Raw genomic sequence first — 17,827 nt, 5'->3', positions numbered from 1 at the left:
AAACACTTACTGACATGCCTAGACATGATGCCTAGACATCACTCCGTTCCTGTCCGAGGAAGTTTACGATGAAGTATGTCCAGTGCCTTTCCAAACACGTAGGTTCAGACACAGATACGACAAGTGCTGTGATCTGGGCGTGACGGCCCCTGGGGCAAGGGATGGCCCAGTACTGGCCGTTAAGACCAAGGAAGGTCTATTGGAAATTGTCTTTGCAAACCTGACTGCCATTGGGTGCAATTTTGGAAGAACAATCAGAGTAGGGCATTCCAGGCCATGGGAAAAAATAAAGAAATAACCGCAGGAGCCAGGCTCTGAAGAAGTGGGGGGTATCTCTTTAGAATCAGAACCACCCGCAGCCTGGACGGTGCTCTGCAGAACAGCGGGAGACGAGGCTGGGACGGCGACGGGGCGCAGCGTCGTGGTGTCCTGCCTGTCACACAGGCAGCGGTCTGCCAGGGGACAAGTTCCTCCCCCGCCCGGAACATTGGGGGGTGTCTGGAGACACTGTGGACTGCCATGGCTGGGGGTGTTGCTGGCATCTAGTGGGTAGAGGCAGGAAGAGACGTAGGCCTTATTCTGTGAGCACTGGGGAACCGTTGGTGGGTTGTTTCTTCAAACTGATTGTCTAGGTCCCTGTGTAGTGACATGAAACCTACAGAGCGTTACTTTGATGGACGGATGGATGCCCCTCTCCCCCACCTAGGAAAAGTATAAAACTAAACACCCAACTTTGCATGTAAAGATATCATGTATTAATCATTTGGTGGCCCTGAGCCTGAGAAAAAGAAGAGAGAACAAAAGCAGACAGGAAAGGGAAAGGAGTTCTGACGCATTGGTAGGGCCCCAGACACAAAAATGTTAGAGCGAAGGAGGTGCAGGCGCGTTGCAAACAGGCGCGTCTCCGGGCACTGGAGCGGTCTGATTTCACGTCCCAGAGAATGAGGCAGGAAGCAGCATGTAGAGCTAGAGGTTTAAGCTTTATTTGTTGGTGATGCTTTCCACTAAACCAACGCAGCAAGCAGCTGTCATGAAAATACACACATATCCCTGAACACCTTAAATCCTACCCTTTCATTTGAAAAACAAATCAGTCCTCTATATTCTAGTTCTTCATAAATAATTAACCTCGAAATGTGACTATGATCAAAAGGATCCATAAGCGGCAGAAACTTCATGCTGGTGTGCTTATCTTTGCTGCCTCATGTAAAGCTAAACAAGCAGAAAAAAAAAAGTCAGTTTTATTTTAGCTTTGCCAAGTTGCTGGCTGTATTTCTGCTTCTGCTTTTCTAACATGAAGTAGATTTCACTTTTTGTTGCTAAGACAAAGTTGGAACTGCCACTTCCTACCCCAATGCCTCTCCTGTGCCAAGTTGTTCCTTTGGATTCTGGCAGAAGAATCAGATATTTTTCATTCATACCTTTTCTAATTAGTAGCTCAAATGAGTTCCAGAGGCAGGAATGTGCCGATCAATTTTAAAGGGCATTTGGAGGTCATGTGACTCTCTGTCTGTGAAGATTCTCGTTCTCTGCGCTCAGTGCTATACCCGTCGGGGCGACCAGAGAGCTGAGTCTAGCTTCCCCAGCTCTGAAGCACACGTGAAGAAGCACATCGTGGGAACAGCCTTTGCATCATCCACGCCGGAATTTTCAAGGCGACCGTGTTATTTTTAGGCACATACAGCAGAGGGCATTGTTTGGCCAAACTTAAAACAGGGCTGCTCTTGACAATAGCACATACACAGAAAGAAACAGGGAAACTTTTTTCTGTCAAAAACAAAACCAAAAAAAAAATTCAAAGAGAGCGAGGAGACCACAAGATGACCTTTAGATGTAAATGCTTTGTTCTCTCTCACTTTTCTTTGTAGGAAGGACTTCTCGGAAAATAACTAAAAACTGGACAGGCCTTGGTCCAGAAATGAATGAAACGTATGTGTGAGTTGAACTCGACCAGATGCCAGGGATCAGTGAGGTGTACACGGCATCCTGTAGGTGCCCATTGTTTTCATAGCTTTAACTGTCCGCATTAACTCATTTCTGCATGCACTGAACCGATGTCCGATGAGGATTTTTGCTATTAATACCACTGAAGAGGGGAGACGAGTCTCTGCTTCATGAAACTTAGCATTCCACTGAGATGAGAGAGGGGGTAAGAAAACAAACATCAAGTATATGAGAAAATATCAAATAATGCAAGTAGCAGGGTGCAAAGTAAACCTGGTGGTTTGGTCGGTGATGACAGAGGGGCTACTTAGGCTGGCTGATCAAGAAGGAACTTTCTGCCCTGGCCGGTTTGGCTCAGCGGTTAGAGCGTCAGCCTGCGGTCTGGAGAGACCTGGGTTCGGTTCCCGCTAAGGGCACGTACTTCGGTTGCAGTTTGTCCCCGGCCCTGGTTGGTCATGCGGGTGGCAGCCACTCGATGTGTCCCTTCACGTTGATGTTTCTCTCTCTCTCCCTTCCTCTCGCTCCCTCCCACTCTATCTGTACAAAAAATGGAAAAATAGCCTCGGGTGAGGATAAAAAAAAAAAAAAAAGAAGGAACTTTCTGAGAAAGTAAAATGTAAAGGGAACCTTGAATGACAAGGAGAGCCACACGAAAATCAAAGGACACGGCTGCAGACGGAGGGGACCCCAGCGCACAGGCTTTGGCGTTTTGAGGAATAAAAGAAGTCCAGTGTGGCTGGAGGGAGAGGGATGGAGAGAGCTGGAAGGTGGGAGAGGAAGGGAGGTGGGCAGGTGTCAGACCATCGCCAGTCAGAGGCCAAAACAGTTTGTGTTTTGCTCTAAAAGGGTATAGAACTCATAGGAATGTTACGACTGAAGAATGATAGACGTGAACTTCACTCTAATCGTTGTAGGAGGAATTGACGGTGGTAAGGCAACTGTGGAGGTGGAGAAACTGGCCAAGTGTCTTTCCGCGGTCCGAGTGGGACCTGGAGATGATCTGGTCTAGAAAAGGACGTTGAGGAGAAAGGATCCAGGTCCATTTCAGTGGCAGAGTCAGATGAAGAGCTCTGGGCTGGATGTAAATAAAGACAAAGAGAAGCCAAGAAAAATCCTCCCTCTTTTGTGTCCAGCAACTGGGTGTAATAGTGGCATTTACAGAGGTGCAGGGGCAGGTGTGGGCATTTGCTTTCAGGGGACGCTGTGCAGTTACTGAATATAATCCTCTCAGGATCTATTGATTAATGTTGCTATCATCCCTTCCACTTACGGAGGTACGGCTTGGACAAGGCTGACTTGTCACCGACCCCTGCAGGTCAGAGACCTCGAATCCAGGTCCTCCTGTCCGGCGTCCTTCACACAAATAGAACGAGACTGTGTTCCATAAAGCAGATCAGAAGGACATGCTCAAGCCCTAAAGTCCCTTCTCTCAGATTTTGGGGAGTCAGGACAGGCTGAAAGGGCTGGAGGAAGGTAGGTGGGCTCAAGGGCGGAGAGTTCTTGGAATTGTAGGGCAGCATGCTTGGAACATGCCTGGCCATACACTGCATGTCTCATTGGAATGCTGAGTCTTCACTCATGGGTGTGAATGTCTGCCAATGAAGAAAAGGTGGTTTGGGGAGGGGTTTCCAGCACCGTCTTGGATCATTCTTGTGCGAGCCAGTTTCTTCATTGTGGTCTTGGGGTTCTTTATCTGGTCCCTGCCAGCAGACTGAGTCAGCTCTGGAATTCCCACTTTTTTTTTTTTTTATGTGTTTGGCCTCCTTTTGTTGGATACTATGTGAAAGAGAATATAAGGAAATTAGTAGAAGTTTAAAGGTTAACTAATGGTGTGTTGGCACAATCCAGTGACAAGTTTAGAAAAGGTCAGACACTCAATAATCCTAAACTAACTGTCCCCTTTTACCTTAAACCTGGTTCTGGTTTCTGCAGGTTTGCTAATATACACTGGGGAGGGGCAGGGTGGTGGTGTGCAAACTGCTTTCTATGCTTCAGCATTGTTCCAAGTTGGAAAGTACAGGACGTCGTCAGGGAGCCCGAACTGAATGTGTGTTTAGTGGCCCTCTGTGTGCAGTTTGCAGAATAGACACGAGACGCACTGGAAACCAGAGGTACCTCCTTCCTGATGTGCACATCAGAGTTTCCAAAATGATACCCTGCTTGCTCTATGTACACTGATTATTTTTAGTGAGTTCTTTTTTTTTTTTTTAATTTTTATTGCACACCTGAGACTAATACACTGATTTTTTTTAATGCAACCACACACAGAAGCCAATTTTGCCTTCAGTGGTGTTTCCCACTCTGCAGAATTTCAACCAGCCCAGTTCATTTGAACCTCTAGACTTCTCAGTAGCCAGGTCAGCAGATTGAAGATCTATTCCGCTCCGTTCTGACGTGATGTGCGGAGTGTCAAGGATTGAAGCCATCTGGCTTCTCTCCATCACCTAATCTCTCTCCAATTTCCTTTGCATGTAAGGTCAGCACCTTCCTACATGAACGTTCTCACCGTGTCCTTTGCTGCTTCAGAACTTGGAGTTTCTTCCTAAGTCTCTTTATTGACACAGATTCAAATTCTTCTCCCAGGTATGCGGTGGCCCTCAGTTGAGTCAACTCAACTCTCTCAGTTCTGCAGGGGAATCCAAGTCCTCTGCTCCCGTTTGGCCAGCTTTCTCACTAATGTCCCTGCTCCTCTGCTCTACGGTCGCCCCTTCGCTCCTCCGCCACCCTCCCTCTTAACATGGTCTCTGATTATCTGTCTATTTTGATTTCTGACCGTGCTTTATGGCATTTAGATATTGAATATGTTGATTTGCATTAGTGCCTAGATGCATATGTGTGCATGTTTTATTTTATTTTTATATGTACCTATATATTCGTATTATAGCCTTAACAAGATTGCGAAGCTCTGGAAGGCCTGGCCAATTTAGCTCTTTTATAATCCTTATTTTATTCCCTCCAGAACACAACAACATGTTGGCTACATGTTATTTTAAACTTTCTTCCTGCTTTTTTTATTTTATTTTATTTTTTTCTTTATTGGTTTTAGAGAGAGAAGGGAGAGGGAGAGAGAGATGGAAACATCGATGAGAGAGAACATCGATTGGCTGCCTCCTGCATGCCCCCACTGGGGATTTGGCCCACAACCTGGGCATATGCCCTGACCGGGAATCGAACCTGCGACCTTTCGGTGCCTGGGTTGATGCTGAACCACTGAGTCACACTTCCTGCTTTTCTTTTTCGAATACATCATTCTCTCTGCTCACTGCTTCTTCTCATCCAATGACATTATAAGGTCATCACTTCTAAATATTAAATATATATTCTTTTACTAGAAAAATTAAAATGCAGATCCAGAGATTTTTATCCTAAATCTCAATATCTTACAAGATCTGTGTGGTTAGCCAAAGATCCTGCTTTTGACTTGACAGATTGAATCCCCGGGTTACAGCCCTTTAAATGATGTATCATTTCCATTACATTTGCCTAGAGGGTCAGCCCTGGGCATATTTACAAAAATTTTATTTTATCTGAAAACTTGCAGAACAACATACTCCTGCATAAGGGGCAGAGAGAGCTTAACAGGTTTGCAAAATTGGGTTTCAAATGGGGGTGGAGGGACTATGTTCGGAAATATTTGTATGATAAATTTGATTTAGAGAAGTGTTATTTAATTTATTGTTTTTTCTTTTCCTGTAAATTCTAACTTTTTTAAAAATTGAAAGCAATATCCAGAAAAATGACTGCAGCAGAAAGCCTTCACGTGGTGGGGATGGGCCTTACCTCCTTTCTTAGAAGCAAATCATGTTGCTTCAGCTTAGTTTCCCTCCTTAGATCTCAGATTTATCAGAGAAATCAGACTTGTCCTACTGCCTTTTCTTTTTCTGTTGCCTTTTTTTTTTTTTTATCCTCACCCGAGGACGCTTCCTCATTCTTTGTTCAGATAGAGCAGGAGGGAGAGAGAGAGAGAGAAACATCGATGTGAAAGGGACACATCGAGTGGTCGCCACCCGCACGACCAACCAGGGCCGGGGACAAACTGCAACCAAGGTACATGCCCCTAGCGGGAACCGAACCCGGGTCTCTCCGGACCGCAGGCCGACGCTCTAACCGCTGTGCCAAACCGGCCAGGGCTGTTGCCTTTTTTATTGATTAATTTTAGAGAGAGAGGAAGGGAGAGAGAGAGAAAGAGAAACATTAATGAGAGAGAACATTGATTGGCGGCCTCCTACATGCCCCCCACTGGGGATCAGGCTCACAACCTGTGCCCCGACCGGGAATCGAATCGGCGACCTCTTGGTGCATGGGCGACGCTCAACCACTGAGCCACACCAACCGGGCTCTACTGTCTTGTCTGTACTTTGCTGTTGGTTAGAGGAAGAGAGGGATGGAAAGAGAGATACAGGAAGACAGAGGGAGACCGGGAGAGAATAGAATGAGTATGACAGCATCGGGATAGGTTTGACTCTAGGTGACCAGAAAAAATAACTGTCTGTACTATAAAGAATTGAGTATTTTACATAATAAGAAAATACAGAGGAAATACAATTACAGGATTAATTAATTCAGCTGCTATCACAATATCAAGAATGCCAGTTCTTCCCTCTTTTCATCTTCCCCCTTGGCAGGTATCAGCCTGGTTCTCAGGCAGCCTCCTCTCTTGGCCACAAAATGGCTGCAGAACCTCCAGGCATCTTATCCTCATAAGGCTATCCAGAAACAGGATAAAAACTTCTTCTTTTTATGTATAAAGATACATTTATTTGGTGTTATGATCAGACTGTTACATTTAGCAATCAACAGCAAGGGTGCAAAAAAAAAATCTACATTAAAACACTTGGTTGGATTGCTTTGCACTTTCCACAGAACAGAAACTACAAAAGCCTGTTACACAGTTAGTCACGCACGCGGTCCTTGAACGTTTGCCATTCACCGGCATTGTCTAAGACACGTCTTCCTCGTGGCGGGCAGGCCAGCCACCAGGGCTTGGCTGAGCTCGCAGATCTGTTGTAACCTGTCACCTCCTGTCACTTCTCTGGCTCCCCTTCCTGCTGAGCTTTGTCTCCTGGCCATCGTCAAAGGCTTCTGCCACGGCCGTCGCTGCAGCTGCTGCTGGGCTGCCACTGGTTTCGTGGTTTGCAAAGTATTGGCCTCCAGCACCAGAGGGGCCAGAGCTTCTGCCTCCAAATGCTCCTCCTTTCATGGTTCCAACATTTGAAGACTGATTGTTGTCACCGATAAAATCAGTGTAGCTTTCACCCCCTCCAAACTCACTCCCACTGCCATCGCCAAAGCCACCTCCGTCCCCTCCGTCGTTGTCGCCGTCCTAGCGGCCCCTGGATTCCATAGCCCTGCCCGCCCCTTCCCTAGCCGCCTCCCAAGCCACCCCCGTCATTACCAAACCCACTGTGGCCATCCCCACCGCCACCATGGCTGCCACCAAAGCCACCTTGACCACTGGAGTTTCCTCCACGACCAAAGTCATCATTCCCACCAAAACCACCTCCACGACCACCCCTGAGGTCTCCAGAACTTCGACCTCGTCGCTGGACAAAGCACCAGCCATCTCCTGCTCCGACAGGGCTTCTCACTTCACAGTCGTGGCCATTCACACTGGGGTTTCCGAACGGCCATCCTGTCCACAGAGTCACGGTCACCAAAGGTCACAAAAGCAAAACGTCTCCTTTTGCCACTGCCACGGTCAGTCCTGATTTCAATCACTCCCGTTTTCCCGTACTGTTCAAAATAATCTCTTCGGTGACGTTTTTCAGTGTCTTTCAACACCACCGGCAAATTCTTTTTCACGGTGAAGTGGGCCCCAGGTCTCTGAGAATCTCCTCTTGAGACAGTCCTCTCCAGTGCCACAGTCCTTCCGTCCACCTGGTGTGGCCCTGCATTGGTGGCTGCGTCCATGTCCTCCACTGTGGCATCGTGACGACCCAAAGCCTCTGAGCGCTTGGTGTTTGGATCTGTCATCACCACACAGTCTGTGAGCGTCCCCATTGCTCAATGCTCAGAGCGGCTCCTCGGACTCTCATTGGTTGTTTCAAAGCTCGAACCTCCAATGAAGAGCTTGCACAGCTGCCCCAGCCCTTTGGGAGGCTCGGCCTTAGACACGACCCTGCAGGAGGGGAGACTCCCACAATGCTCACTCGGCAGCGTCCACAGGCAGATAGAAGTGATCTAATGAGCGTAGCTGCCCAAGAATTACTTCTTTCCCATTTGTTTCTTCTTAATTGTAGGAGAAAAAAATTTCCCAGAACACTCTCAGCTGACTCCTCTTTTTATTTCATTGGCCAAATGGTGACATATGTGCAGATCTGACCAGTCTCTGGCGATAGGGATGGTCCAGCCATCCCAAAGGACTCAGCAAACTGTAGTCCGAAGTCAGCCCACCATCTGTTTTCCTCTGTCCTGTGAGCTAAGAATATTATTGAACTTTTAAATAGTTGAAAAAATGTTAACAGTATTTTGAGATATGAAATTCTAATTTTATACTTCAGATCTCAGTGCCCATGCATAGTTTAATTGGAACGCAGCCATGCCCATTCATTTGTCTTTTGTCTGGGCCTACTTTCAAGCTATAATGGAAGAGCTGTGTAGTTGCAACAGGAAACCAGATGTCCCGAAAAGCCTGAAAGATTTATTATCTGGAACTTTCCTAGTCCTGGCTGAAACCAAATTTGAGTCACCCTTCACGGCTGCGACAGCCTCTCCCAAAGCAGAGAATATAGTTTTGTGGGGGGTTTTTTATGAGGGGAGCAAATTTTCCTGAATGAAGTTTTCTTAGAAGTAAGGGAGTAGAATGTTGATTGGGCAACAATTATGGAGAGAGAGACAGAGGGGGAGAGAGAGGAGAGAGAGACAGAGGGAGAGAGAGAGGAGAGAGAGACAGAGGGGGAGAGAGACAGGGGGAGAGAGAGAGGAGAGAGAGAGAGACAGAGGGAGAGAGGAGAGAGAGACAGAGGGAGGGAGAGAGGAGAGAGAGACAGAGGGAGAGAGGAGAGAGAGACAGAGGGAGGGAGAGAGGAGAGAGAGACAGAGGGGGAGAGAGAGGAGAGAGAGACAGAGGGGGAGAGAGACAGGGGGAGAGAGAGAGGAGAGAGAGAGAGACAGAGGGAGAGAGGAGAGAGAGACAGAGGGAGGGAGAGAGGAGAGAGAGACAGAGCGAGACTGATTGAGGTTCAAGCACATTTTAAATAATAACCCACCTTTAGTGTTGTAAAAAGCTGACTCCCCAAATGTCACCAACACAACCTGTTGATAAGACACTGCTGAGTGTATTGCTCACTAGGATGAGGGAGAACACCACCCCACAAAGATTGAGGGGTGTCTGTGAGAGAAGTGGTGAAGAGTAGGCCAGAATTTATTGAGAACTGGAAGTTGGATGTTAGGACGGTGTTCCAGTGTGGGAACTTGACTGGGCCTATGTAAGAGTCACGATGGAGCGGCCCAGGACCGGGAAACAGCAAGTGGGGCGATGGGTTCAGCATCTCCGAACACAGGCCTCCCCGATGCTTTCTGGGAGAGGTGATTGATGTCTGGGTACGGCCCTGTGGGGACAGTGAAACGCACCGTTCGCTCTAGCAGGAGAGCCCCAGAAGAGGACAGAGAAGCTTCTAAAGACAGCGGAAGAGGAAGAGCCAAGTCATGTCGATGTTCCCGATAAGGTGTGGCTTGGGTCTCAGTGTCCAGGCTGAATGTGGTCAATGTCTTCGGTGCTCGGTGTTTAGGAAGGTTTGTTGCTGTTACAGACAAGTGTGAGTCTGAGAGTCTTTGGGGGCAGGGTGGTTGAGTGATTGTGTTTGACTACATGTATCTTTCTCCCACCTCGTTTCCAAACTAGTTCCAATGTCTAGAGAGTTGTGCTGACTTAGCAGTGTTGCTGTGCTCAATGAAGCAGGCCCGAGAGCTCTCCGTGGTCCTCAGTCCCTTCTGTGAATCTCTGTGCAGTGAGGCATGGGTAGGGAAAGGAGAAAGGTCTGTTGACAAAGTCAAGATATCCTCCGGGACCAGGCTAAAAGTATTAGAGTTTAATTCCAAACCCATACAGATCCATTTGGAAACAAACGCTGTCAGATGACACCGTAATGGAGGGCGCGTACCTTTAAACAGATTTCCTTTTGATGTGATAAAAACGTCTTATGAAAGAGATGTTGAAACGTGGCTTTTGATGTGAAGTAACATAATTAAGATTTGAAAGTAGAAAACCTTTTGTCGATAGTAGCTTATTTGATTCGGTGCATGTACCAAGCATTGTTTGCTGTAGGTTATAAATCAGCTATGAACCAGTTATAACTCATAAGTCGTTACTTATAACTGATTTATGGGAAATCTCATTAATTGCAATAGCAAAAGGATCTTGAAGTAAGCAAGAAGTAGAAAATAGAGCAGCCTGGGGATTGAAGGAGGACAGGCACATATGCTCTATAATTAATGCAATTAATACAATTAGTAGTAATGTATCATGTTTGCGTGTTTCATCGATACGTGTCCCTGGTCAGGCCAGTTCGTCCTAACCACCACTTTGAATGATAAATATTAGTTTAAGTCCTATCTCGGATGAGAAAACGAAACTGAGTGTGCCATCATTTTATTTTTTTATTTTAATCCTCACCCGAGGACATTTTTCCACCTTTTGTTCAGATAGAGCGGGAAGGAGAGAGAGGGAGAGAGAGCGAGAGAAACATCGACGTGAAAAGGACACATCGAGTGGCTGCCACCCGCACGACCCAACCAGGGCCGGGGACAAACTGCAACCGAGGTACGTGCGCTTAGTGGGAACCGAACCCGGGCCTCTCTGGACCGCGGGCCGACGCTCTACTGCTGAGCCAAACCGGCCAGGGCCATCATTTTATTTTTAATATGTATTAAATATTTATCATATATTGCTTATCATGAGCCGTAACATTATTGTACATTAGGTGACAGCCCTAATAAAGGCCATTTGAGTAGATCACACTGTCCCCTTGCCTGGCTGGGACCGTGAAGTAGAGACAGGGGCGCTTGCTCAGTTGTAAGGGCCCGGGGGCCCAAGCAGGCGTATGGAATCAGGAAGTCTCACGCCAGAGCATTCTCTCTTGACCAGGTCACAGAAATGTTTTCGCTGCTTCGTATTTTAAAAAGGAAATAGGTAGCAAATGGCAGAGAAAGGACTTATGTCTTCACTTCTGTGCTGTTTCCAGTCAACCAGATCAGGAGACAACAACCATTAAAAAAAAAAAATGTGTGTGTTTTTACTGACAGTTCCCAAGAGAAGAGGCCATGCCACACGGGCCACTGGGGCAGCAGCGGGGTTGGTGTGGAGGTAGAAGGAGCAAGGAGGAAATGTGAGCAAGAGCCTCATCGTGTTTTTTGAGGGAAGGCAAGGTAAACAGGCTTGGATCGGCTAGTGTGAATCATGTCAGTGGGTGCTGGACATAGGGGCCGTCCCTAGCTGGCTGGTACCTAGCCCCAGAGTGATTAGACAGAGGGGTATTGGCCTGCATGTAGAAGCCCTGTGAGAACCCCATAAGGGACATGGTTGGGGTTTGAGGTTAAGACTGGATGGTTTGTGGGCATGAATACATTAGTACAGATCACTTACACGTCTCCAAAGAGTTGTCATTAGATATTTACTGATGTGCACATTTTCAACAGTCATGTTATTTAGTGCCTACAGCAAGCCAGGTACTGTGTTGGGAACAAGCTAAGGAGAGACCATCGGACATGGCCTCCACCCTCCCAGACTTCACGGGCTGGGGAGGAAACAGACCCAGGAACAAATGACCCTAGTACTGGATGGTGTGATAAGTCAGCCTGGAGCCACAGTGGCCCTGAGGATGAACGGAAGTCAGTCTGCCTGGGAAGTATGCAAAAAGAAATACTAATTCACAACCTATTAGTCGCCTTTCTTTGCTGCCCTGATGGAGGAGACATAAACAAGCCCATGAAGCCAGAAAGCAATCTGTGGCTTTAAACTCCACCTTCCTTAGACTTCGGTCCCTTTCAGTGGTTTTGTAAACGAGGATGTATGTTTAAGGACTGCTAATAACAGCTGCCTTTTCGAGTAAGGCATCTCCTGTTACTGAAAACAAATCCTCTTCTCCATCATGTGTACTCTCTAAAAATGCAGTTATTTAGAAATGCTAATGTAAAATGAGACCCTTACCACCAGCAGGAGAATTATATCCTAGAGAAGAGCCAACGCTTCTCACCTCCAGCCCTCGAGCGGGGGGAATGGAAGTGATGGCCAAGAAGCTGGACCTGTCTCTGGCGCTGACTTCCGTCCGCAGCTCAGTGGGAACAATGGGAAGATCTTTTTAGCTGTTCTCCTTGCTACCAGGCCCTTCCAGAGCTTTTCTCCCTCCTACATCTGTCCAACATTACCGTTCTTAAGAACAAAGCTGGCGATAGCGTCCAATCTGACAACAGAACGTGGCATCTGCAGGACAACACAGTGATTCCAAGTTTGCATAACCCTTGACGGTCTGGAGCTGATCTCGCACCAGCTGCTTTCTCCTTCTCCGCCCCAGGCTCGTACGTGGAACCTTTCACTGTTCCCTGGATGGACTAGGAGATTTCATGCGTCTTGTCTTGAGTTAGGCTGGTCTCTCTGCCTGAAGCGCTCTCCTTTCCTGTCCTGTCCTGACCTCGTCCTCCCCTAAAACAGAGATCAGATAACCTTTCTCTGAAAACTCCTCATTCCCAGCAGAGACTGGGTTGCTCGGACCTCAGTGCCCCTGTGTTCGTGTGGCCTGGGCTCAAACACTCAGAGCCTAGGTTTATCATCGCACTTCATCTGTTTGTATGGCTTTCGCTTTCGAATTGTAATTTACTCAGAGGTAAGGTTTACGGTCTTCTACTTTATATGCCCAGTACTTAGCAAACTGTCTGGCTAAGGGCAACAACAAAGACAGTAATAATGATAACAGTAATGTCTAAGGTTTATTGAGTGCTTGCAATCGAGAGGTGCTATTCTGAGCCCTTTATCTACATTAACTAATTTTGTCCTCACAACACTAAGGGGAATTTAACATTATCGTTTGCATTTTGCGAGTGAGGAGATTGAACCATGTGGAGGACAAGTTAACATCCCCAAGGCGATACATCATAAGTGCTACATTAGTGCCTTTTTAAATCGAGTACGGTCAGCTCCTCGTTCCACTCCCCCCATTTTTTTTTTCTTTGCAAGAGATTCACAGAAGGGTCACTGTTTGTTGAGAGATTTGGGAGAAATCACAGGTGCCCAGTCCGTGGTACGGTAGTGAAGTGGGCCGGACAGGGGGTAACACAAGTTCCTTCGGAACTCCGCCTCCTTGAGCTGGAAGAGATGCAGAGAGTGGGTTATTTTATTTCTCTTAAAATGAGTAAGAGTAGGGACCCAAGATGTGTCATAGTCCCATTATACTAAAATCTTTTCTGTAAAAAAAAAAAATATGTTTTATGGAAAGATTTAGTTTGCGGCATGTCTGCCTGTAGGTAGCAGTCGGCTCTAGTGCAATGAGTTTGGTATGTTGGAATCTAGAAGTTTACGTGCGTCTGTACATGTCACTCTCTCAGTGTCTTCCCAGGGGCCGTAAGTTAAGTTGCCAGTGTTTACAACTGAGGGCACCCAAAGCAAATGTATTTTAAAGAAATTATTATGTATTTTGCCTTCATTGTCACGGCAACCTCCTTTGTGGAGTATTTGCAATCCTGGGCCTCTGGGCTGAGCAGATGAGCCTCGGAGCATTGGCGCTGTAGTTACATGGGGATCCATGCATGTCGCTTCTGTGATGAATTTCTTCATCTCGAAAACGGAGAATATGACAGTTCACACGTCGGAGGATAGAGGATTGGAGGGGTCAGGCAGGCAACGGGTACAGCGGCAGAGGCCCCATTCTCAGAAGGGTCTACATGGGGCTTCCTGCTGTTATTCCTGATTTGAAATTCTCTATCATTAGCAGCAAAGGCATCCCCATTTTCATTTTATGCTGAGCCCCATAAATGTGTCGACATTCCTGGATAGGATTTTTTGTGAAGTCTAGAGCCCAAGGTGCCTGCACATAGAAAAACCTCAAATAGCCCTGGCCAGTTTGGCTCAGCAGTTAGAGCGTCGGCCTGCCCACCAGAGAGTCCTGGGTTCAGTTCCCACTAGGGGCATGTACCAGAAAAAAAAGAAAAAGAAAGAAAGAAAGAAAAACCTCAAATAAAATGTCAGTTATTACTAATTTTGCAAGGGATTTTTTTAGTTTGTTGGGAATGGTCCCCAAATTCTATTTTCGGAACTTTTCCGGTTTGATCAGACAGTGACTCTAATGGTGGGTTACATGTTATGCGTCCTCAGGCATCTGGCTCACACTGGTTGGTTATCACTCCATGAAGGTCCTCGCTGCATCTTTCCAGGTCTCTGTGATTCCCGCCGGATGGAGTGTGGGCTGTGGATGGCTGCTAATTTCAAGGGCAGAAACAGCTTTCTAGAAATATGAGACTCATTACTCAATAACGGACGTTAGATCTGTTGTTTTTCTAGTCTGAGAAATGATGGCTTTCGCCGACATTGTCCCGGAGACATTTAGGAAGAGATCTAACCCTCTTTTCTGCTCTCATTGTGTTGCAGACTGTTTGAACTCCAGAAGGACCACCACCAGATAAATTATGAATGTTGAACAAGATGACCTTACATCCACAGCAGATAATGATAGGTCCTAGGTTTAACAGGGCCCTATTTGACCCCCTGCTTGTGGTGCTGCTGGCTCTTCAGCTCCTCGTGGTGGCCGGCCTGGTGCGGGCTCAGACCTGCCCGTCCGTCTGCTCCTGCAGCAACCAGTTCAGCAAGGTGATCTGCGTCCGGAAAAACCTGCGCGAGGTTCCCGATGGCATTTCCACCAACACGCGGCTGCTGAACCTCCACGAGAACCAGATCCAGATCATCAAAGTGAACAGCTTCAAGCACCTGAGGCACCTGGAGATCCTACAGCTGAGTAGGAATCACATCCGAACCATTGAAATCGGGGCCTTCAATGGTCTGGCGAACCTCAACACTCTGGAACTCTTCGACAATCGTCTTACGACCATCCCGAATGGAGCTTTTGTATATTTGTCTAAACTGAAGGAACTCTGGTTGCGAAACAACCCCATCGAAAGCATCCCTTCTTACGCTTTTAACAGAATCCCTTCTTTGCGCCGGCTAGACTTAGGCGAATTGAAAAGGCTTTCGTACATCTCAGAAGGTGCCTTTGAAGGTCTGTCCAACTTGAGGTATTTGAACCTTGCCATGTGCAACCTCCGGGAAATCCCTAACCTCACGCCACTCATAAAACTAGATGAGCTGGATCTGTCTGGGAATCACTTGGCTGCCATCAGGCCTGGCTCTTTCCAGGGCTTGATGCACCTTCAAAAACTGTGGATGATACAGTCCCAGATTCAAGTGATTGAGCGGAACGCCTTTGATAACCTTCAGTCACTGGTGGAGATCAATCTGGCACACAACAATCTAACATTACTGCCTCACGACCTCTTCACACCCTTGCATCATCTAGAGCGGATACACTTGCACCACAACCCGTGGAACTGTAACTGCGACATACTGTGGCTCAGCTGGTGGATAAAAGACATGGCCCCCTCCAACACAGCTTGCTGTGCCCGATGCAACACGCCTCCGAATCTGAAAGGGAGGTACATTGGGGAGCTCGACCAGAATTATTTCACGTGCTACGCTCCTGTGATAGTGGAGCCCCCAGCGGACCTCAATGTCACCGAAGGCATGGCAGCTGAGCTCAAGTGCCGGGCCTCCACCTCGCTGACCTCCGTGTCTTGGATTACTCCAAACGGCACGGTCATGACACACGGGGCGTACAAAGTGAGGATAGCTGTGCTCAGTGACGGCACGTTAAATTTCACGAATGTAACCGTGCAAGATACAGGCATGTACACATGTATGGTGAGTAACTCTGTGGGAAACACTACTGCTTCAGCCACCCTGAACGTCACTGCGGCCACCACTACCCCTTTCACTTACTTCTCCACCGTCACGGTGGAGACTATGGAGCCCTCTCAGGATGAGGCACGGACCACAGACACCAATGTGGGTCCCACTCCAGTGATCGACTGGGAGACCACCAATGTGACCACCTCTCTCACGCCACAGAGCACAAGGTCAACCGAAAAAACATTCACCGTCCCCGTGACTGATATCAACAGGGGGATGCCGGGGATCGATGAGGTCATGAAGACGACCAAAATCATCATCGGCTGTTTCGTGGCCATCACGCTCATGGCCGCGGTGATGCTGGTCATTTTCTACAAGATGAGGAAGCAGCACCATAGGCAAAACCATCACGCCCCGACAAGGACTGTTGAGATCATTAACGTGGATGACGAGATTACAGGTGACGCACCCATGGAAAGCCACCTGCCCATGCCTGCGATAGAGCATGAGCACCTAAATCACTATAACTCTTACAAATCTCCCTTCAACCACACGACCACAGTGAACACAATAAACTCAATACACAGTTCAGTGCATGAACCGTTATTGATCCGAATGAACTCGAAAGACAATGTACAAGAGACTCAAATCTAAAACATTGACAGAGTTACAGAAAACAAACAATCAAAAAAAAAAAAAAAAAGACAGTTTATTAAAAATGACACAAATGACTGGGCTAAATCTACTGTTTCAAAAAAGTGTCTTTACAAAAAACAAAAAACAAAAAAGAAAGAAATTTATTTATTAAAAATTCTATTGTGATCTAAAGCAGAAAAAATTATGTGTATTCCTCAGAACCTGTTTTCGCTGCACTTATTTCCTGTTTTCCCACATCTCGTCCCTGCCTTCCCCAACTGCCATACTTTTCATAGATCTCAAATCCCTAAGGAACTGGTCTAGGAAATTTTGTAAGAATTCTGGTACACTTTGAGATTTTTATGGTGAATTCTCGTGGTGAGATCTAGTCAATTTTGTCTTTCTTTTTTTCCCCTCCTTTCTTTTCTTTTCCCCCTCATGCCCTTATGAAGTAGTCCAATGGGGAATGCAATATTAGAAATAGATTTTTAAAAGAGAACAAGGAAAATAATGCAAGATCTTATATTTTTCATGTAATGACCTGTTCGGTATTGATGAGGAGGACCATTCAATGGAAAAAAAAAAAAAAAGTAAACAAACAACAGATTAATTTACATATGATCATCTATAAATCCCATGATCTTTTAAACAACTCTAGAACCAGAATTTGTAGTTCAAACACTAAAAATAAGATTATAAATAAAATATTGTTGGTTTTTCTGTACCTGGACACAAGTCATTTGTAGTATGGCTCAAATGTGAGACACTGGAAGGTAATTCAATTTTCTATTTTCTGAGAAAGAAAACACGACAGTATTTTTTAGTCACAGCATCAATCCCTATGGGGTCCTGTTTCATTAGATTGACTTGAGTTTGGCATCTATATATTCAAGGGTGCTGTGGTAGTTTTCCCCTCTCCTTAGGTCACCCTTTGTAGAATGCTCAGATTTAAAAAAATCATGGTTTTGTGAAGTAAATTCAATTCTACTGGAAGAACATTTTAGTATAATTTATTTACCCTCTCATAAAATTCTGCTGGCTAGACAAAGTATGACCACTGAATGCAAAGGTATTCTAAATTATCCAAGTGGAAAAATCATTTCTGGTGCCAAGTATCAGCAAATTCAGTTTCATTCATACTGATTAAAGACCTACTATGTGATAAACACTGATGCTAGTGTGGGCACACAATGGACAAGACCTACTTTCTGCCCTTGCGTCACTCATGATCTACGTAACATGATTAAAGAAATACCGGTTCACTACTGGGAGACAGCTCTAATTTTACTGTTATGTGAAAGACTGCAAATTGTGACCCTGGAGTTGTAAAGTATCAGGTTACTCTTATTACAGACACTC

The 17,827-nt window shown here is 46.4% G+C and overlaps 1 protein-coding gene and 1 pseudogene across 1 annotated transcript in view; one reads left to right on the top strand and one right to left on the bottom strand.

The window, feature by feature from the left end:
• LRRC4C (leucine rich repeat containing 4C) overlaps positions 1–16,516 on the top strand; it is a 168,605-nt gene extending 152,089 nt beyond the window's left edge. The window contains exon 3 of the mRNA XM_036258741.1: positions 14,522–16,516. Within this exon, the coding sequence (XP_036114634.1) occupies positions 14,564–16,486 (1,923 nt within the window). The 5' untranslated portion in view covers positions 14,522–14,563 and the 3' untranslated portion in view covers positions 16,487–16,516. The remainder of the gene's footprint in view (positions 1–14,521) is intronic.
• LOC118628650 lies at positions 6,959–14,462 on the bottom strand (annotated as a pseudogene).
• Positions 16,517–17,827: the final 1,311 nt, after the last annotated feature.

This window comes from Molossus molossus, unplaced genomic scaffold (genome assembly GCF_014108415.1).
Source record: "Molossus molossus isolate mMolMol1 unplaced genomic scaffold, mMolMol1.p scaffold_m16_p_13, whole genome shotgun sequence".
NCBI lineage: Eukaryota > Metazoa > Chordata > Mammalia > Chiroptera > Molossidae > Molossus > Molossus molossus.
The sequence above is the reverse complement of the archived record's forward strand: the minus strand, read 5'-3'. Positions and strand labels throughout refer to the sequence as shown.